The 23,058-nt window shown below is 41.5% G+C and overlaps 1 protein-coding gene across 9 annotated transcripts in view; it reads left to right on the top strand.

Moving 5' to 3' along the window:
- The window catches only part of pde4d (phosphodiesterase 4D, cAMP-specific), a 124,001-nt gene that overhangs the window by 78,026 nt on the left and 22,917 nt on the right, over positions 1-23,058 (top strand). The window contains exon 1 of one of the 9 annotated variants that reach the window (XM_029162797.2): positions 7,954-8,112. The exons of 6 other annotated variants lie outside the window; for them this stretch is intronic. In XM_029162797.2, coding sequence (XP_029018630.1) covers positions 8,024-8,112 — 89 coding nt within the window. In that variant the 5' untranslated portion in view covers positions 7,954-8,023. Of the gene's footprint in view, positions 1-7,953; positions 8,113-16,719; positions 18,581-21,605; positions 22,420-23,058 lie in introns of those variants that run through there. 2 more of the 9 variants (XM_029162799.3, XM_029162796.3) reach the window with 2 other exon arrangements.

The raw sequence follows: 23,058 nt of genomic DNA, 5'->3' as shown, positions 1-23,058 counted from the left end.
TGTGTGTGTGTGTGTGTGTGTGTGTGTGTGTGTGTGTGTGTGTGTGTGTGTGTGTGTGTGTGTGTGTGTGTGTGTGTGTGTTTAAAATACTAATACCAGATTTTGGAGAATATCGTGATCACAAGCTGAACTCTGATTAGCAAAGTAACTTGCAGACTGATTTGTGATTTTGGCAGGCTTTCAAATCAAACAGCATAATACACTATGCTATACAGTATACTATATAACAAATCTAAACAGCTGAATTATTTCTTGAATGTCATCACATTTGATTGAATAACTGCTCTCCTGTGCAAGCAGCTCAGCTTGCTATTTGACCCTGTTATGACAAAGGGTGTGTGCTGTTCAGTGACAATTTTGTGCTTTCCTCAAATGTCATAGAGTGATCCATTTTCAGTAAGATCATTTCACAGCCCGCAAGCCTCCTTATAACATGTAATTACTTTACCTTTTTAATGTCGCACGAGTCCCCCATAGTGTTCTCTCCCACATGCTCCTCCTCCTCTATAATTCATGCGCTTTAATGGAATTTAGGGCAGAAAAGGAGAATAGCCTTCATCCTCCATCCTCCAAGCCTCTTGTTTAGTAGTTCACTACTACCAGTACCTTGTTTAAATGATTGATTTATTTGTTTGTCTTGTTCTTATCTTTGTGACTGTTTAGCATCAGCATGGCTCTGGGGGGGGGGGTAGGCTCAGCAATAATTATGTGGTTGGCCCACCATTTTGGCTCAGCCGACAATATTTTAACATGTACTGTATTTTGTGAATTGGCAGAAATGTACAGAGAGAATTACTGTACAGGATAAATCTAATGTTTACTGTGGCAGGCGTGTGACTTTTCTTTCTTCACCACCATGACATCGACATTTGTGATATTACATTCCTAAACAGACGTGCATAACACTTAGTACTGGCATCAAGATTCAAGGTAATTCTTAAACATCTCTTAAAATAGAGAAAATGAAAATAGTTTAATTATTCCAGGAAATCAAGTGCATACATGTTGACATTGACATTGCAAATGAAGCAAAACTGATTAAAAATAGTAAGTCAAGAAAGCCTCAGTTTCACATGAAAGGATAAAACTATAAATAAGAAGACTTAACTTGTTTTGAAGACAAGATTAATTTGTACAATCCCTTAAGTGGCCATAACATATGAGACACACTGCCTGAAAACAAAGTAAACTGAACGGATCTAAGGTAAAATATTCTTCAGTCCTTCAGTGTAACAGCAGCCTCAGTTTCCCCTGAGCCTACAGTAATTACTGTAACACCAGAGGTCATCACTGGGTCATATAACCCCTCAGAGGAATTACTAATCACACCCAGATACGCTCTGGGTTTATCCAGTGCTTTGATTAAGGCTCAGACTAGCGAGCCAGTGCAGGGGGAGCCAATCGAGTGCGTTGACTGCAACAGGGACACAACATTGGTGCAATGCAGGAAAAGCCTATTTTTGGAGGGGTTGGGCAACGTAGCTGACACCGTGGCTGGGGATAGAAGCACAAAGTGTTGGGTGTGATGGAGTGGGAGCAAATTGTAGATCAACAGTTACAGACTGAGAAACAGTCAGTCCGGAGAGTGTGGTTTTGTCTGACAGTAAGAGAATGCGTTTTTTTTAGCACACATACACTATAAGAACATGCACTTTTTCACTCTTCTACAACTTGAACAACCTCAATTTAGAGAAATGACCCCATAGCTCAGATATGGAATCACAACAGATGCAACATTACAGTAGGTAATTAGTACCAATTAGTTTATCACATGTCACTAATTACTGCGTGCAGGTGTCCACCTGTAGAAACAAACACTGGCATAGTATGAGCCAGAGCAATTATTACTGTAGTTCAGTAAATGTGCTGTAATGATATTTGAAATTTGAGAAAGGAACAACATCATGAAGAGTAATTTTAACAAATAGAATTATGTTTCGAAAGATTGCCTTAGTTCCTGTGAGGTTGTTAAATTATGCTTTTGCTGTTTTGTTTTATATGTACTTTGATAGATGTAATAACTTCCTGCAATGCTCACATATAAAGTCTGGGCTCACTTTAGATTTCTGATGTCAGCAGGACCTCAGATTTGAGCCATGGACCTTTCTGTCAGTCTTCTGTCAGTTTGTCTGTGAGACAGATATTCATATTTTTATAGTTCGAACATTTTCTCCATCTCACAATAGGGTCTAAATTCAAGAATTTCTTTAGTTAAATTCTAACAGAGGTAATTGCAGCTTACCACAGTGTAAAGTTCTAAAGTTCTAACCACTTGGTCACCACAGTGTGCCGGCATGCTAAATAGTGCTGGCGTGGAGGTGGTACATTTCATTAGAACAGCTGGTTTCTTCATTTGGTATTAATTATATGTGAGCTTTTCTTACTTTGGCTGAAAGCAGCTAAATTAGAAAAGACCAGTTAGCCATAAATGTTAAGAACTAATACAGTACAACAAAAAAAATCATGTGATAGAGACCACATATTTTGGATTTTTTTGCAAACTGCTTGTGACTTTGATCACTTTTAATTCTACATCTAAAGGTAGTCCTCGTTAAGTATTGTCTCTATGACAACAGAGTAGTCATATAGTTAGTTTCATATAGATAGTTTGGATCAAGTTCAGCCGACAGACTGTGCCCAAGCCAGACAGCACTTACATTTTACAGGCAAGTTATGCAAATTTTGATAATTCATGACCCAAAGCCTGCATAACCTACACCCGTTTACAAAGAGCTGTATGCTGATTTATAACTGTGATCTGAATGTGTGCAGGGAAATAAGAACATGAAAGAACACAAGTATGAAATTTCATTAAATTAAAATGCTGACCTGGTTTGTTTATTTAATGCAGCGTTTGAAGTGTTTAGTGTATGTAAGACTGCTCACAATATTGCATTTGAAACATATTATATTGATTTAGGCATTTGCTCTTTAAGAAGCTACAGCAAAAGCCATGTTTTCTATTTCTATTTTCAATATTATAATGAAGAAATCAGAAGGAAGAGCACAGTCGATTGCACCAACTGTTGTGAGACCCGTCCTCAGCAGATGGTGTTGTAGTGGAGATTGCCTTGGGTTATGGACCATAGATTTTTCAGTAGGCTCCCATCTGTACCTGCTCTCGGTAAAATTGCCACATGAAGCAGTTGAATTGGATAGTACCGTTTACAACAATGGTTTTTAACTGGATATTCATGATGATTTTTAGGCATGACTGTCTGACTGTGGTGATTAATAAAATGAGGGCAGATTTTATCTGTTTCCTGATGCACATTGTGAAAATTAAACTAAGAGCAGTACATTTGCTTTTATTCCAGTGATCTATTCACTGTTGTTAAGAGACACTAAATAAATGATTAGAACATACTGTGCAGGTATTTGTTCCCAGTACTGTACAGTATATGTACAGTATTGTAATACTGCTTTATTCAAGAAGATTAGCTTGATGTGAAGATGTGATGGTACAGTGTATTTCCTGTACTGGTGGTTTCCTTGCCCTTCAGCTCCAACTGTTCTGAAATTTGTTCTAACAAGTTTAGTTCCTTCTCTTGATTTCTGCCCTAAAACAACTCCTACTTCACACGACAGCAATTTTTTGGACACTTAACGATTCAATAAATGGCCCTTGAAGCCTCCATGTCCCTATTAGATGCGCAAATATAATTACAAATATCTGATTTGAAGGGGGAATGAGTTAACCTTTTGCTGAAATGCCACTGCATAACTATCTGTGAATGGCAAAGAGAAGTACCCGGCCAAAGGCATTTCTGCAGCGACAAATAGAGTAATGGACAGCTGGTCCACCTCAGGGGAGCAAAACATGCACGAGACCCCAGTTTTCTTTCAGTCTGAGAAATTGTACGATATAGAATTTTTATATTTGCGTTCTGGTGTAGCTAACATATGTTAGCTTTGTTATAATAGTAGTAGGCCCACAACTGCCATGAATATACAATTTATTACCAAACCAGTATATGTACTTCTACTTCTACTGTATATGTTTATATTCTACTGTACTGTCATACCAATGTGTTTAGGTGCTACAATACCAAGTACAGCTTCTCTGTTTTTTTTAGATTTGTTCAATGTTATGCACTCTGACTCTGCATTAGGCTTCAGTGCTTCTGCATTACCTACCATTAAACTTTAGATGCAAAATGGAGCATTTTGTCCTCACATTCCCATTGAAATGGTAGGCCTCATCCTTGGGAATGATTTGGCCGGTGGCAGAGTGTTTGTTGCCCCTGAGGTTGTCCCTGCACCTATATATCTGAAGGGCCATGCAGAGTTGATAGTGTCCAGACACACCTGCATGTGTCACAACCAGAGGCCAGAAAATTTAGTTTGAGTCGGATACCTTTCTGGCTAGTGACGTGTTAACATTTGGTAAAGATCTCAAACTGGAACAGCAAAGGGATGGAACTTTTAGAGATGGCCTTTTATAATATTCTTTTACTTGTGTGTGTTGTGCATTTGTTCTAGGACATTTAGCCTTCTATCAAAGTGCTTATGGGCGGGGGTGTTATGTGCAAAACAGATTCTGTATGAAGTTTTGCAAGCGACCTGGACAGACTCCTCCCTGAATCCCTGGTTGATTGGTATCACCTGGAGGCTGATGTTCAAGTTCCTCCCTCTCTGTCTCTCTCCTGCTCAGCACTTTGTTACAGCAGCCATGTTAATCCATGTCTGATTGTTAGTTCTAAATGCTGTTGGTTAGATCTGTTTCTGTTCATGTTGCTTCCTGTGAGCCAGGGTAACACCAAACCATTGCTCTATATGTTTATATGATACTGTACTGTCATACTATTACTGTGTTTAGTTGCTACTATACCAAGTACAGCTTCTCATTTTTTTTATTTTTGTTCAGTGTCGTGACTTTAGAGGTTGGCCATCCTCGCTTCTCGGGACAGTCTGTCTGCAGATAATGAAGAAAAGTATATTGCTAAATGTCAGTACACGTGGAGTCGATATGCACTTGTTCTGCTTTGTAATCCGCCTCTTCCATCGATACCCGGTTACAGAGAGCCATTTCAGACCGCTAATATAATGGAAAAGGCTTGCCGATTCAAATACGATATTGTGTGATATTTTGTAGATGGAAAATGCATTGTTTGTTTTACAAGCAGGGGTCACCGATAAAGATTGGTTAATACTGTGCCAGTGCGTTGTGGTTGTGAAATGTTATTGTGTTATTTCAAGGTTGCCGTGTCCCTGCAGCATGGTATATTTCATCTTTATTTTAATCAATCTTACCGTGCACTTTGACCTATCTGTCATTTTTTCCTCCTGGTACCAAAGAGAAAAAAATTATGAGAAAAGCCTGTAGAGAAAAAAAAAGCCATTCCCTTTCACAAGATGTACACATGTGTTTCCACTCTAACACTACCATCTTCTCCTTCCGCCTATGCTATCTGTTTTTCTCTAGCTCTCCTTCCCTCCCTTTTTTTCCCATTTCTGTCTTTATTTTTCTCCTGCGGTCTCCTTCCTTTAGATTGCAGGCTGAGTCATGAGTGCTCCTCAACGTTGAGTAGCAGGGTGCCAACAGGGGCAAGCAGCCCCCAAACAGGAACTATTATTACGCAATTCAACTTGAATGCTCATGCAGTACATACAGTACAATATGTGGAGAAATATACAACACTTCTATTTTTAGAGTACTACATCCAGTTTCCATTTGTATGTGAGCTTCCTAAAACAATATAATTTTTTTTAAGGCCAAATCTCAGACCCAGATGGAAAGCTTTTCTTTATATACATAATGAATAACAGGTGCTCCAGTACTTTCTTGTTTAATCTTTAAAGGCCCCTTAAATTATTATTTTTACCACACCACATATTGCTGCCTAAAGTGTCAACTCGGCCCTTCTACACCCAAAAACTACCCACATCCCTCCAGGGAAGTCCATTTCAGTTTTTATTTTCCCACCAACAGATTCCTCATTCTGCTTTCCTCCACCCTGTTCAAGAGCGGCTGTTGAGGCTGAAGGTGCAGGCTTACAGAGGCTGTGAGGTGGTTTGACTTTTGGCAGGAGTTGAGAGGCTGCTGACGTGAGTGTTGGGCAGGATGTGTGTAAGAAGCAGTGCTGGATCCTGTTTTTCAGACCGCAGCAACTGGAGCTCACCCATAGCTATGACTTTAAATGCAAAACACACAGAGACAACCTTAGTGTGCTAACCACAACCTCGACTCATGGCTTCCTTGCCAACACCACTTGCACACAAACGTGCAAAGGGACATGCATGTAAAGTAACAAATGTTTGTGCAATAGTTAAATGGACTGATATCCACTCTGAATGAGACTGTGAGGAAAGATCTTTTTGCTGTGACTTTTTCTGTACTCATAATTGATTGTATTTTAAAAATACTACTCTATTTACTTGTATGCAACGGATTACAGAGCCTGAAGCCACCGGTGTAAGAAGGGAGGAATGCATTATACTGTACTAAGAGCCATGCAATCCTGTATAACAAGTTTCTTGAAACAAAGCTGTCCCCCTGTTTACAATAATACACACCCTCACTATATGTCATAGCAAATCCAGCGTGGTATTAGTTAAGAAGTTTAAACATTCCATGGTTCACTTCAACATGCAAAGAATAGTAGGAGACGGAAGATCTGCTTCGGAAAAAAACTAAGCAAACACACTGATAGAAACAAGAGTGCTGTCATTACTGTATGTGAAAGGAGGGCTATGACAGAAGCAGCACTCATTACTTAAGTGTGGAGAAGTGGAAGATGGATTTAAGAGGAGGAAATTAAGGGAATTACTTCTGTCAACATTTTGCTCATATTACTTTATACAGTAAATGTTTTGTGTGTAAATATGTAGACTGTGTTTCCAAATTGTTCGTGTGGGGACTTGTTCCGCTTTGAACAGAGTGGAGCTGCATGTGCTAAGAGGATCAATAGGTTTAGCTGACTCTGGAGCAGACACACCTCTTACACAGGGTCAGGACATCCCACTGACTGAAGCACAGAGGGAGGAGGAGGAGGAGGAGGAGGGAGAGAAAGACGCGCGCGCGACACAGCGAGAAGGGGAGATACTGAAGAGACGCTTCAGTTTTGCCGTCCCAATTACCTCACTTCCCTCCCAGGGAGCTCGTAACGGGGCAAAACAAAGGGAGACGCAGATTTAGAGAGACAAAGGGAAGCGAATGGGAGCGTGTGAGTGACTCTGTATGTATTATGCTCTGTCATGCTAATGTGACTACTGCAGCCTCTCCAACTGGCGTCGCTGGCTGCCAGGGAAAGGAATGTTTTCAGGAGGAAGGATTCCCTGAACCGGTTCACCATGTGGATGTGGGACAGTAATTTCCAAACCTTTGCCGGAAGAATCCCACGGAAAAAAGAGCCGCAGCCAGAGATCTTAGCAGGTCCTGCTGGGTGGCCGCCTGTGTGCTCTCACTGCTGAGACTCTCCTGATGAGAAGACCGAGTTCACATTGAGCTTGGACCTGCTTCCAGTCCTTTTGCGCTTAATGTTTTGGATTTGTAAAATGACATTGATTTGGATTTTTTTTCCTCTTCTGGAACTCAGTGAATGTTTCAGGTGCTATATAGTTGGATTTTTGAAATCTCTTGAATCTAAGCTTATGCCTTGCGTAGCGATGCCCTAGAAAAGTTTAAAGGGAACTCTCTACAGTGCAAATGCGTGCATTAGAGGAATGGATTGCCGTATGGGAAGCCACATGTTGTGCTGGTGCCTGTGGATAATGTGGAACTGTATCCGTAGATAGTTTTAAATATAGATATATATATTAGATATATATATTTTATATATATATATATATATATATATATATATATAGATAGATAGATAGATAGATAGATAGATAGATAGATAGATAGATAGATAGATAGATAGATAGATAGATAGATAGATAGATAGATAGATAGATAGATAGATAGATAGATAGATAGATAGATAGATAGATAGATAGATAGATAGATAGATAGATAGATATACAGTGACTCAAAGGGTGGAAGGTTAAGTCAGTCAGGGTATCCAGACGTAGCCTAGGTATGAAGCCTGGACATTGTCCAGGGATTCCCAGCAAGAAATCCATGATGCACCTCAGCCATCTTCCTTTTAGAAGGCATTCCTGGATATGGTGAGTATGATGATTATAGTGTAAATATTACTTTGTGTGTGTTTATGCTTTGTAGCTTAATGCTGTTGCCTCACTGTGTGCAAAATGGAGAGTATGCATGAGTTAGCCTACAGTGGATCAAATGTGAATTGGCGTGCACATTCATTGGTGGGTGTGAGTACTGTTTTTGTGGTGTGGTTAGAGATCCCTTAAGGGTAACCCAGCCTAGCCCAGGGTCATTTTCTCCCAGATTAGCTCAGAAGCATTCAGGGAAATTTATTGTTAAATGGGCCAGACATTTCCTGTCATTTTCTCCCACACTAAATGCTTGCGTTGATCCATAAACAGAGGGAGCGAGTCCCAAATAGCAGGGAAACAGTAGAGTTGTAACTCAATTTGAAGTAAAGAGCTGAATCTCAATCAAGTCTCTCTAAACGTGCACTGTTGATTAGTTTCTAGCTGCCTTGTTATGATTAGTTAAACTTAGGTGGGGTGTCTTATGAGAATAAGTTGTCTCCCAGCTATGTTATGACATCACTGCCTCCTCTGTGCCCCTCCCAGTTTGAGTTTGGGCTACAGGGATATGAACAATGTACTTTTTCCCAGCAGTGGTTTTGCTGTGATGTAAGTTTTTTTTTCTCGACAATCACTACTTTAATCCACTGAACAAGTCACTGCTTGAACACTTAGATTCTGTTGCTATGTATCAGACCTGTCTGTCAACTAATTTTCTTGGGTGTCACATTATCCTGTGGTGTAAATACGCATGCACTCACATGCTTTACTTGCTCCACAGTCATGGCCACATTTTTGTTTTCTTTCCATCACAAACAGCCCTGGGACTCTTGCTATACTCCGCTTTCTATTTTAATTAAATTTGAAGCTGGGCACTGACATGCACGCCGTACTTCATCATTTCCTCTGGTATTTCTTTCTCTTTAAACTAGTGTGCGTGTAAAAACAAGAGGATGCAGGAAGGTGATCTCTAGCCTGGAAGATTACATGTGCCTGATGTGATGTCATTTGAACAGGCTTTAGCCTTGAATTCAGCCTAACACATGATAAAAGGAGTAGATTTTAGACCTTAGTAAACAGATGGACATTTACTGACCTTTACTGGGAAATGGAACTTTGGAGAAATAAATTGAACATGCTCCCCGAAAAAGATTCAACCTTAAGCATGAAGACGCACACACAAACACACATGAGCATATCCACCTAGCAAGTCTGCTTACTCATGTACACACCGGGAAGTGCTGTTAAATATTCACTGGTAATCCATGCACATACTGAAAATAGAAACGCAGAAACTCCTTTGTTCTTTTCTTTGCTCTTCACACATGCCAGCAGGGATTATGCTGCAATATGTCACATGGACAATAAGGAGGGAAAGCTGAGAAGTCATGTTACTTTTAATAAGCATTAGCTGTGATGTAATGTCCCCTCGCTGCTCTTATCTTTTTATTAATTTGAGAGAAATTGAACTGAGATGAAATTCACAGTCTGTTGCGGTGTATTGTGTTGCTAGTTGGATGGATGTAGCAAATTTGGTGGCGATGTTGGAACAATAATTCACGGCTGTCATGGTTGTCACATTGGCACATTAGTCCCTGGAAATGGGAGATGTGCCTGTCAGACTCCATTTAAACCTCAAGCAGTGTTTTGCCTACACAGTAAAGCTAGGCACCACTATAATGTACAGTACAGTGTGTAGGTTTGAAACCAGTCCAGTGGAGCTTTTAAGAGAATCTGTATTATTCATTGTATCTTGATAATGGACCCTTTATTATATATGAGACCTGAGGTTTTCAAGCCAAGGTAGCACTGAGAGATTAGGGCTTATCAATAATAAATAAACCTATAGATCTGTTTACTGGCACACAACAATAAATTCAGCACATTTATGCGACACGTTTATGTTAACACAATATACAAATGTTGTTTTGAGAGATTTGAAGTTTTGAATGGCAAAGCAATCCTAAATCAGACAGAAGTACACTGAGAATGTTTTCACCGATCAACGTAATTGCCTTTAGAAAACATAAGCAAATGTAGACTTTAGTGCCTTGGAAACAGGTGAGTGTATCATCACTGGGTATAAAAGGCATGAAAAGCTCTTTCTTTGCCACCCAGAGATGGGTTGTGGCCAATACATTTATGAAGGCATTGACCGAGGTATGAATGCAGAAATGTGACTGTTGACCTTTGAACGTTCAAATAGCATGTTTGTGCCCACTCACCATTATCCATTATACAGGAGAACATAATGGCCAAATGCTTTCTCAGCAGGGCAGAGTGCATTCTTGTTCAATTATTGTTACAGTTAGCATCTTCTACCTATCCATTGATCCCTGTGCTTCTAGTCTGCATACATCATAACTCATATTGCGTACTGTAGAGACTCTCAGAAGCAGCGCAGTAAGTGGTGGGCTACTTTCAGCCTACATATTTAAATATGCAGGGTGTTGCCCACAGAACCAGAATGAATGATGTGTGATTGCCTAAACTTCATTAAACACTAAACAGAAAGGAAATGAAAAGTGTGTAGTAATCCAATTAAGTGAATCTTGCGCCTGAGAGACCAGGGGGAGAGAATAGCGGGGCTATATTTAGAGAAAAAGGATTGCTGTGCTCTCTCAAATGTTTCATAGTGTGTACAGTCAGTGGATAATAAGTGGTTCAAATAAGGAATTTTACTGCTTTTCCTGTTTTTTGCGACTAGGTATTAAAGGACATCAGGTTATATTTTTGCACCCCCACTTCCTCTTCATCAGTGGCGCTAAGAGTGGGCTCCTGAGACCTACCACATTTTATCAGTAAGATAACACGACACAATGCATTGTTATCTTCCTCTTCGAGGCTTTCTCCCATAGCACGTTGTCACTGATTTTGGCCTTGCTCAGTCGTTCGGAGCCCAACTTTAGATTACTTTCCATCACTCCCGAGCTACTTTGTTGGGACTGAGGTGGAGTTTTTAAATGGGCTTTTTGGAGACACAAGAGAGCTGCTGTCAGGTTTGAGAAGACAAGGTCATCACTCACTGTTATCCCATAGGACCACAAGCACTGAGGGCATTTGTGTGTGTGTGTGTGTGTGTGTGTGTGTGTGTGTGTGTGTGTGTGTGTGTGTGTGTGTGTGTGTGTGTGTGTGTGTGTGTGTGTGTGTGTGTGTGTGTGTGTGTGTGTGTGTGTGTGTGTGTGTGTGTGTGTGTGTGCATATATAGAATACAGAGCCACAGCTTACCCACAGCATCAATCTCTGCCAGCAAACTGTGCAGGGTGATGCTGATGTACTCACCCTTATTAAAAGCTGCTTCACAGTCTCTCCCCCTGGAAGGCCACACAGTCTCATTCCCCTTCTTCTTATTGTTTTTCTCCTTCTGCATTGTCTCTTGGAAACCTGTGTGCGTTGTGTGAGGCGTGAGTGAAGAGGGATTTGTGAGTAGGGAGCAACAACAGCATAGTGCACAGTGAGCTGTGTTTTACCTGCTGCTGACGCGGTCCAACCTCATTCCATTTCACAAATTTTATACCTTGTTGATAGCCTCTCTTTTATTTGATATATAGAATGTGCAAAAAGCGTTGTACACAGTGCTTTTAGAAGAACAATGACTAAAACCAATTGGGCTATATGGTCGCAGGCATAACTGTAAAAACTAGTGCATTTCACTTCAAAAGTCTCACTATATATTTGCCAATATACACTAATGTTAAATTGATTATGAAGTTACTTGAAGCATTACACGCGTGTTCTTTGTGGTACGTTTGAGGCTTTGCTTAATGTGCATAGAGGTGCTCACACAGAACCCACTGTTTCAATTAGCCCCCCTCTGGGCTGGTAACAGATGAGTTCATTACTTCACACCTATTTTGCTGGATATCTAGCTGTTAATGTGTATTTGTCAGAGCACACGCTGAATCAGTCAGTGCTGGCGGTTTTGGGACGCTTCGTACCCAAGCTTGGGTTTTCTTGCCACTTGCTTCAGCTTTCACACATTGCTGCTCTTGGGTTTCTTATTGTGTTGTTCTGCCACTTCTTTAAGCTTGATGCCTTTTTCCTCTCACTTTCTTGGATGTGAACATCTCGCCCCGTGTTTTTTACGCAGGCATGCACACATGCCTTCGCTTCAGATGAGATACAGCGCAAATGTCTACAGACAGTATTACTCATTACTATAATGAGTAGCCAAAACACACTTTCAATTTGGCAACTGTGGGTCACTGCAGTTAAAATCTATTAGCTTCAATATATTTATTTAACGTGTCCCAAATTTGTCTCGCTCTTTTGTTCGTTGTGAATTTCGGCTGTAAACTCTCGTTTACAGTTTGACTTCCATCAATAGCAATAAATTTCAACTATTCTACTAGTTTAAAACTGCCACAGCATCATATAATTCAAACTTTAAAATAATATAAATATTGTATGAATTAAATAGTTGTTCGTATTTCTAATAAAAATAGGAGACCTTACTATTGGGATTGCCCTCGTGCAACTTGTTTATTGGACGACGGGCTCACAAGGCCTTGCGGCAGCTTTGATATCAGATTCATTCCAGAAACAGCATCCATTTCATTTCCATGTAATTTCTTTCTACCTGTGCTGTCTCTTGCCACTGTCCAAACAGCAGCTGCTGGATAAGGCATTCAATCTTGTGTCTATCTCAGAGACAGAGGCAACGAGATGGACAGATCAATAAGAATATGGAGTGGCAGCCAGACATACTGGAAGCGAGGGATAGCTGCAGGTGATTGTAGCTCAGCTTAAACAAAGAATAGAGATGTTTCTAAAACTAAAACTTGTGCTTCAGGGAGCTAATACTACCTGTGAAACGGCAGATGCTAATGAGTTATATGTAGATAAACTTGGTTTTGTGCAGGTAGCTCAGGATTAGCTAAGATTCAAATGTACTGTAGCTGCTGATTCGTAAATTCACAAATGAGGAAATATGCACATCAATGTGTGATGCAACAGATGATATTCTGGAAACACATTCATGAAGAATACACTGTGGGGCTAAGTGTAATTCTTCACCCGTGATGCAGACTCAGTAAGCAGTTTCTAGTTGAGCTCAACCTTACTCACATTAAATGCAGAACAATACAAACGCTATGGGAATTACTTCTTATTTACTGGAAGGCACAGTGATGACGATGTTTATCTCAGGAGGGAACCGCTCATGACAATGATTGTGATTAGGATTGCCATGATGACGACAGTGTTTATGGGGAGGCATACAAACAGATTAGAAAGACTTATCCTGGAAGAGGGAGTCCCCTCACACACATGCATGCTCACATACCTGGCTGGATTTAGAAATATTACAGGCTGATGCAATATTATAAACCCTGTTGGTGTGTACCAGGAATTCTGCAAAGGTGAATGACTTATACTTTATACTCTGTTGGTACTGCAGGTGCGTTGTACCCTCTTACCTAACTCTTAGTCTGTTTAGTCTGCAGATTTTACCTTCCCCTCTGATTGCATGCACTGGCATATTAGAAATTCAATTGTACAAAGCTTCCTTAGAGGAAATACACTCCCACTTGAACAACTCTCAACTTTTAAACTTCTCATCCGTCCGGTAAAAAAGATTCTCACATTGGAGAATGTAGACTAACAGTCTCTCAGCAGGATATGATCGAAAAGAGACAATGACAGTGTGTTTGTAATAACGCTGCATATTTACACACACGTTCACATAGTATTTAATTTGGTTTGGTACCAAGTACCCTACTTCCCACTGGTATTTAGTTCTTTTCTAGCTGCTATGTCCTTCAACTGTGCTTGGATTGTGTTAAAGATTACAGTAGGACACGTTCAAAGCTGTGTTGACAGAATATTCACTGCCACGCACATGCTCAGAGTAATTTGCTCCCCAACTCTTTCATTATCATCATACCCTTAATGGTCTCACTCTCTCATCTTCCTTCCCTCTGGTATAGGATCTGATGTTATAATATATCATTTGCATTCTTTATTTTCATATGGATTTGCATTAGCATGACTGTCAGCATGACTGTGTACTGCAGTTGCAATACTTTGTTTTTATGGGAAATTAAGAACATCTTTTTACATGTTGATGGTCCAAAGGTTGCAGCTTGTTGCATCTTTCAGATAATACACATGGAGCTGAGAGGTTTCTACAAATTCCTACTATCTTTTTTTCTCCTGAAGATGTTCGTGTGAATGAAGAGACTTGTAATAACCTGCATATGAGGGCGTAGTATAGTCAAGACAGCCACAGTGTTCCCTAAATGCATTTTGAGGAACATCTTAACCTGGATTACCTGAGGCACCCCTAGCACTCACTGGCATGGCATCCCACACGCACCAAGTGCACTCATACGTGTGGTGCAGACACTCTCTCTCTCTCTCTCTCTCTCTCTCTCTCTCTCTCAACAACCTTATCCATAAACATGTGGCCTCAGCTCTCACAGACTCTTACGAGTGTGGTGATGTCATCAGGGTTTTAATGAGGGATTACTCTGACATCACTGGGATGGCTGCCAAGTTAAACCTATTAGCTTCACCATGTGCTTGAGGTGCGCTACAGCGAGAACTGTGTGTGTCCATGCGTGATATCTAAAAGCCTATTGAGAAAATTGTCCGGTCCATGGGCATCTGTCCATGAATGTGTCCATCACAACCTGTGTGGGCAACCCAGTGTCTGTGCTGTCTATATCTAAGTGTATACTGTGGGCAGTTAAAAGCAGCTCTTCAAAGATTAGGACTGGTTGGCTGGCCAGATAATAAGAAGCCATTAAAAGGCACATATTAGGAAATTATTATTCAATGTGTACCATCAGTGCACACTTGCTTACTGTCCAAAATCACTCAAGTGCACAGACGGGCTCATGAAAGGGAAAGCAAAATATATTTGATGTGAGGGTTTTATTGTGCTTTTCTCTTCCAGTGCACAAAAAATAATTTAATAGACTTGCTTCTGAGAGTATTGGCCGCAATCGTGATTGTGTTAGGCTTAAGCCAACAAAAGCTTTATCCATTATCCAAATCGCTTCTCCTTGTAAGGGTCGCAGTTTGCTGGAACCTATCCCACGCTGCTGATCGGTCCAGGGTGTACCCCACATCTCACCTCTCACTGGATGTTTTTTTAAAAAGTTTTTCCTGGATTATAAAAAATCAAACCCACCTGTACTGTACACAGTGGCTTTGTTGTTTTGTTGTACAGCAGTGGCGTACTGCAGTTGATATTGTCCACACAGCTAAATATTGTAACAAGAAGCAGCACTTTTAGGGGATTTAATTGTTATTATGATTATAAATAAAGTATAATATAATTATAGGATCTCAATTAAAATTATTGTTACATTAAGATCTACAGTATATGTTTAAAAAAAAAAGATTATAATGACTACATATTGCTAAACATCAACTCTAGTGAGTCACACCACACGACCCCTACCCCTATATTCTAACACACATTATGGAAATCATCTGCATTTGTCAGGTAACCAAGTGTTCTTTGCTTGTCAAGCACATTTCCTGATGCTGGTCTCTCCTATGTTTTTCACATTCACACTGCAAGCATCGCTTCAGCCTTAACGCGTCACGACACACTCATGTTGTCAGGGGATGCAGCAAGATGCGCGCAGACACTTACAGTGCACACATGCAGAGCACAAGCAGGGGCTTTTGTTGGCCTTGTCTTCAGAAGTCACGCTTTTGCAGGCTTTTTTCTGCTGAGGGCTGCTTTTTATTCTCCTCTGTGCTCTGGCAAGTCTGTAAGAAAACCAATAGTTCATCCACCTTCATATTCTCCCCTCAGACTGTGAGTCAGATGGTATAAATAGAGCACAGGTAAGTCATGCATGACAGCAGTGAAATATTAAGCTGGTGCAGTGAATAGGTAATTTTCTGGTATGAACATTAGTAACATATTACAAAAGACTGTGGTTCGTGCCTTGTGAGTGTATGTTAACTTATAAACTGTTCAGTCTTAAATTGGTGCTGGTTGTGTCTTTTCACTCCGTCTCTCCATCCTTGACCCTCTGCGGAGCTCACTGTCATTCTCATTTTCTCATTACGCTGTCTGCCACCATGCCCTTAGCAACTGAAGGCTGATTGGTTGTCAGGACCTACCTGTCCCTTTTGAGTTCTGCCAGGTCACCATGGCAACCACATTATAAACACGAATCGAGCAGGGGAAGTGTAAAGGCAGGCAGGAAGTGCAACTCTAGCCGAGGCTAAGGAATTGCTGCTTGACACACATGACAGCTGTTTTCAAGCAGCACGACTGGCTGGGAGCTGCTCCGTTTACACAAACGCAGCGCCGCATGAATCTCCATTACCATTCTATTATTGTCTCTTAATCACATTACCTTTGCTGAGTTACATACTTGAAAACAAATATCCAATCACGGTAATCATGTTTCGTTTTCTTGCACCCGCAGTGGAGGTGCAGTTGCCATGGCGCTAAGCTGCACCGCGGTTATCTTCTTTTTCATCATGCCTCATAAGCAGCAGCGTTGCCTGTTGCTTTCTTATACGTTTCAATTAGCTCACATGGCGTAGGTCTCTTAATCGACAAATCAGCTGTTAAACGTGACAGATGGCTAGAAAGCCAATCCCTCTCCTCCCTGGTACTTTCTCTGTCTGGACAACGCAAGGATAAGCTGCCATTCGTCTTCCTGTGTCTCATAATCCATCAAAAATCCAGAGGGAGGATAATTTGCTGCTGTTGTTTAATGGATGCCAGTTGTTGTAGTCATTTTATCAGTGTCTTCGTCCTAACTGCCCTACGTCTTTGATCTCTGACCTTTGCCGGTCGTGAGCGAAGGCTTCATCACAAAGCCTTTATTTGTCTTATTTGTAAGAAGCATGAAGCCGTCAGCCAGTCGGTGAACGTAGCTGTTTGTGCACCTTTGGATTTAACCTGTCTGCTCTGCCCCCCGCCTGCTATTTTTATCAGCGATTATTCTGCGCGATGCAGCTCTTTTCTTCTTCCGTCTTTTTAAGTGTGCAAAATTATTATGCTACAATAAAATGATTGCTGTATTGTTTTTAAATGAGTTGTGACTTTCACTAAGCTGTGTTACCTGCACCTGGCTCTGAAAACTTTGATTGTTACAGAGTTTTCTGGTTCTATGGCTTTGAGCCTCAGGGACACAAGTGACGACATTCCCACCATCACCTGCCGCTCTGTTACAGCTCATTGCTGGCACTGACGGCGTGTGGCCAACTCATCAGTTAGACAAACATACGCTCGAGTTACAAGTCGTGCATTTTTGAGCGCGAGCGCGAGGAGTGTTCGTTTGCGTTTGTTCCGTAATCCTTGCACTCAGTCAGCGCTTGAGTGCGGGGGCGTGCTCATGTGGCGATGTTCGGTACGAGCGAAAGGAGCCTGTTGTGTCTGTCGTTTTATCTGTGACTTTGACAGGCTGCGTGTCCACCCAGGGCCTGTTGTCACATGCTGGCTGCTTCTGTCAGAGCTGAGCAGAAGCTGTAACACCGCAGAGACTCACTGCTCCGTGTGTTGGTGCTGGTGATGTATATGGTGGTGCCTATAGAAAAGGCTGCCAAGTGCCGGCAGCTGATCTGTAGTCAGGAGTCAGGAGATTTATAGGTGTGAGCCACTTTGATTTTACCTTGAAGGAGGTGAAGGGTCTGGGAATGATGACAGTAATCTGATGGATGCTCCTGTTCCAGCTGAACCCTTTTCTATAAATTCAGCCATACATTTGATTTTTAAGGCAGCATGTACAGTACTGTATGCTGCACAAACTCTTGCCTCTAACTGCAGTTGGTGCTGTTCACTTGCCATATACTGTATTTGTCGTGACACAGGTTTAGCCTTGCTGGCTCTTTGTTTGTAGTGGTACTCAGCTCCCCTCTAGTGGTCAACATTGGCCATTACAAAAGATGGAGACGGAGATGGGCTTGGTTTTTATTTGTATTTCAGATGTTTGAAATGTTTGTAAATGTGTGCACATAATGTACTGATGCTTAATCTTAGCAGTGGGGGCAACTTTTATTTTGCTATTTTAATCTGGACCTCTGTTTTTTGCACTACCTACTGTACCAACTCTGTCCTTTGGTACTAATAACATAATTATATAGCTTTGCGGCAAATCTATACACTCACTAAAGCTTGCTCTTGTGGCTGTCAAAACTGACTCTTTATGGCCTGAATGCTGCCTCCTGCTCCTCCCTCTCCTGCTTCTCTCTTGCTATCCATCCTTTTTCCTACCCAAGTCACACCCATGGTGAGCCCGCTCCTCTCCCTTTCTCCTCCCCCTTTCCTACTGAGTCCGCTTCATCAGGCTTTTAACTCTGCCTGTCCTCTCTTGTTCTTCATCTGCCTTAACAAGTTCATGTGTGCAGTGGTTGGGAGCCTCGCTAGCATGAGTTTGCCTGTGAACTCAGACTACCTGTCTCTAGAGAGGATAGCCCGCTACCGCCATGCATGCTCCAGTGGCTCGCCCTATGCCACAAACAAGCCCATCGACATCAAACCTCGAGGCAGAAGAGGGTAGGATTAATCTCTGACACTCCAGCTGTTTGTGTGATGGTGTATCGGTTGTCTTGTACTTAGATATGTTTTCATATGAGTTTTTATAGTTTAATATTTGCTGTCACTACTGAATGTTATCTTTTACCAGTGTTGCTGCCTTTGTCAAGATCTAACCCAAGATCTAAAGAGTGAGAATTGGTAAAACACGTCAGGGAGCGAACTCAGCGATTCAGTTCCACAAATCTCTTTGTTGCACTTGTTTTGGGCTTGAACTGAAAATGACTGAATGTGTGAGTTTCTGCTTATCAGAGCATTAGCTGATAAACAGCTCAACCCGGGAACACACAACTGGAGCTGTGTAAATGGTCACAGCTTGGTGGCTGGTTGTGTTGTCAGATTTTCAGCTGTGCTCCTGTTTACTCCAGGTGTGTAACTGTGTGTGTCTGTAGGTACGTTTGTGTCTCTCTGTGTTCCATGAGAATCAGCTGCGTTTCCTTTACAAAAACATGGTTAAAAGCAAGCTAGATGATAAATAATCAGGTTCCATCTAAATCATTAAGGTGCTCAGGACAACAGCTTAGTTCGCTAATCAGAGAGAGGCATATACTAATTGTTAGAGCGCTCTCTGTCCATTACAGCCCATACAGAAAATTGTAAGACCATTACTCTGACTACGGTGAACTTTGTAACCCCAGCCAGAGCTAAAGTGAGCTGCTGTCTGATGTGCATGTGTGCTTGCTTTCATGCATCTGTGAAGTTTGTATGCATAAAGATGAAATTAAACTGCATGTGTGTTTGTGCTTCAGAGCATTTGAATGTGTAGCCACAGGCTACAGCAGGTAGCAGGTATAGACATATAGATACACATAGATAGAGCCCTGTCAATACTGTGGACCGGCCATCTGTGCTCACTGCTATTTATATCAGCATTTACTAAGGGTGTTTATCTGCACCATATTATCTGAGCCTGGTTTGTGGAAGGGCTTTTCTTTTACTCAATCAATAGTTGTGTCAGTTGCTGTGGCCACTTACTGTACTACGTAAATACGGCCATTTTTTTATGACAAGTATTATAAATTGTACCACAAGATGACACTAAGTGATTGTACTAGACTTCTTCTTCATATGTGTTTTTGCTCAGCAGAAAAATATTTCGGGGTCTTTGAGTGTTTTCTTAAACTGTGTGAATTGGACATTATTAAGAGCAGTACAGTACATATTACGTCATGCATAAACTGTGTCATCTGGGAATTGAGTCAGGGAATCTGGGCTTCTTCTGGGTCGCCACTCCAGGTTCTGTAGCTTTATCAGAAAAAGTGGAATGGACACTAAACATTTGTTCCCAGTCTGGCTGTAGGCTCATTAAGTGGACAACAGAAGGAGTGAGTGGATGTGGAACTTTGACTCATAGCAATTTATGGTGGTGGCATAAGACTAGACTTTGTGTTACACCTGCACTTTCTCTGTACACTGACTAAACATTGGAATGCTGTAAAAAAACAAAAATCTTGTGGGAAAAGAGTTAACATTGTATTACATCATCACCTGCAGAAAAAAACGTTTTGAAAAAAAATGCTTTATGACAGTTTGATACTGTAAGAAAGAGGCTGTCTTTAATCCTTTAAATGTAATGACTGGGGACATGGATACATTAGCTTAATAACTCTGCTTCCTGAAGATGGCAGCACTAGCGTGTGCTCAGATGAGTGGGTGCAGTCAGTTTTGGATTACATTTTTTTCACAGGAGATTTCAGACTAAGAAATACAGGAAATATTAGTGTGTGCTACAGTATGTCGGTCATATATGGTGGTTATATTAGGAAAGCCAGTTTAAATCCTTTACCCTTTAGTTGACTCGATTCCTCGTTTTTAATGACATTGCTTTCTTTTGCTTTTCTTTCCCTGGAATGTGCAGACTGTGATAATAGGATTAGTTGAACCACTTTGACTAAGCTATAAACGACATCACTCCGCCAGGCTACACTGAAAGCATAAGATGCGCTTCTGTTCATGTTCCACACATGGCCACAGTTTCAGCTGCATGACACTGCACACACAAATTTATAATAGCCGATATAAGACCATGTGCAAGAAGGAGTTCACGTTTGCATGTAAGTTCATCTGCTTCTATGCACCTTTGCTCCTCTCTGTCTCTTGAACCAACACCTCTTCTGAACAAAAGACGAGCATTCCTAGACTAATGCCACGTTACTCATTGTCTGTAACCACTTTCATGATTGATAACACTAAAAGGTTGTTGCTTTCAAGGTGAGGGGCCTGATGTTTATACGTATGCTGCATATGAGGTGTGTTGTGGCTTTGTTATTAGTGTTGCTATTGGAGTTTCCAGGAACTCCCCAAGGGACACCGAGCCAAAGTTAGGGCCTATTTTTTAACAGTGTTTGTACATACTGTAAATGGTAAGATGCTTGAGAGCAGCTTGAGCTGCTAAGGCACTGCTGAAGTGACTCCTTCCTCCGATCAAGTATTTTACCTTTTACCTGTGCAGGAAAAATGATGATGTATTTTCTGCTTACAGGTAGTTTTTACTTGATTGATTAGCAGCTTACTGTCGTCTTAAAGACGACAAGTGCATACAAAGGTGGAGTTGCTTGCTTGACTTGATTCGGTCGTGCATGATTGGCAATGCAGACAGCCAACACACCAGTCTGTCAGTAGAAGGGCTAAAGTTAGTTCTTGTAGCCCACAACCAATAGCAGACAATGTCACCTACACTGTACTGTTTTACAGAAAGTAAGACGCTGGTGATTTAGTTTTATGGCCAGCAAGGTGCATGTAGAGATTAATAATGAGCTATAGGAGGAAAACAAAGCCATTCTGTTGTGATGAATGTACTGTAACCTTCCAGGGAGCATTACTATGTTTTTAAGTCAGTGAACAGTATAAATTTTTAGGTGGATACAAATACGCTTTATTCACACATGGTAATATACTACCATGTGCCAATTCAATCCTAACCTTAGTTTAACTTCTACCTCCTGCCAGAATAAAATGCATTTAAATATTTTTTTTCCTTCTATTTACTCTTGCTGGACAGCCAACACTGTTACTCTGCATGCTCTCTCCTGATCATCTGTATGCTTGAGCTGTTGGTTTTAGGTTACTGTGGAAGCCGAGTGACTGACACTCGAGACGATTGATAGAATTGCTGGGGGATACAAGTCCCGCCCTTCAAGGAATTACTAGCAAAACAACCCCTCCCACTCCAAGCACAGACACAGAGAGAATAGGAAAGTCATGTAACTTGGAGATAGGGGCAAAACAAGACAGAGCAGGAGGGACAGCAGTGAGGAGGGAAGCAAAAAGGAATGTGAGAGGAAGAGGAGATCTTCTTTCTTTTCGACAGGGAAGAAAAACAGACACTTGAAGGAGAAAAGCAAGAGAAGTGAGTGTGCGTCTGGATTAGGGAAGAGGAAGATCGCGCGCTGATCTGGCAAGAAAGATAAGCGTGAGGGAGAGAGGGAGCAGGGTAAACAAGGACCTACTGTCAAACATTTGGAGCTGGAGGAGGAGCTGCAGTGTGAGATCCTGCTCGATGGAGCTTTTGATCTGACTCAACTCAGGTTTGGTGCTAAGCAGCTCAGTGGAACTGACGACGTCTCTGGACCTGGGGAGGGAAGCTCCCATTGGAATACTTGAGACCAGTGAGGGCTGTGGTCTGACCACAGCGGAGGGCTGCTCGGTGAGCTCCAGGTGGCCCCAACGGGTTTGTGTGTATGGGCATATGTGCATATGCAGTGTCTATGTGGCTGTGGAAGGACAAACCAGACGATGAGTATCATTCTGAAGCCACGATCGCGCTCTACCAGCTCACTGAAGAACACGGAGGGAATCTGGTAAATAGACGAGGAAAACGCTGGTTAATGTTCATATGTGTGCTCTTGTCATGCATGTGTGTACTGTACGCGTTGCTTTGTCTCCACCTTTGCTCTTACTTTTTGTCTCTTCTGTCCGTTAGTTTATCGCGCGTTGTGTTTGTGAATCTTGTCAAATGCTGTGACACTTCTTCTTTCAATGAACACTTGGCGTGACGTGTCCTGGGAACTTGGGCATGTTACACTCCGTCACACTAACTCAGTAATAACATTCAGCTGCAGCTGTCATGACCCTGCTGTTTTACCCTTTACTCACATCTACTGTTTAAAAATGACAAGGTCATCATTCACTGAGGAATTTTGTTGTGTTGCTCTGTGCATTTTCTTGTTTGCACATGGCTACACATAAATACAGGATGCAGACCTCAGTGCCAGGGGCACAACTTGTCCTTGCCTGTCAGGACACATAGGAGGCGTCCGTGTAGCTTTAAGTTTGTAAGTTAACAGTTCCAGTTTTTTAGTCACTTGTGTGCAGTGACGTGTCCTGTCAGATTTCCCCGCAAAGCTTATGTGCTCAGTGTCAGGTTAGTTATCTGTTCCCAGCAGGAAATGATGCTGTGTGAAATAAGTATTTATGAGTAGACCCTGCTCTATGTAGAC

Source organism: Betta splendens, chromosome 9 (genome assembly GCF_900634795.4).
Source record: "Betta splendens chromosome 9, fBetSpl5.4, whole genome shotgun sequence".
Lineage (NCBI taxonomy): Eukaryota > Metazoa > Chordata > Actinopteri > Anabantiformes > Osphronemidae > Betta > Betta splendens.
Note: the sequence above shows the minus strand (reverse complement) of the source record. Positions and strands in the feature narration are given on the sequence as shown.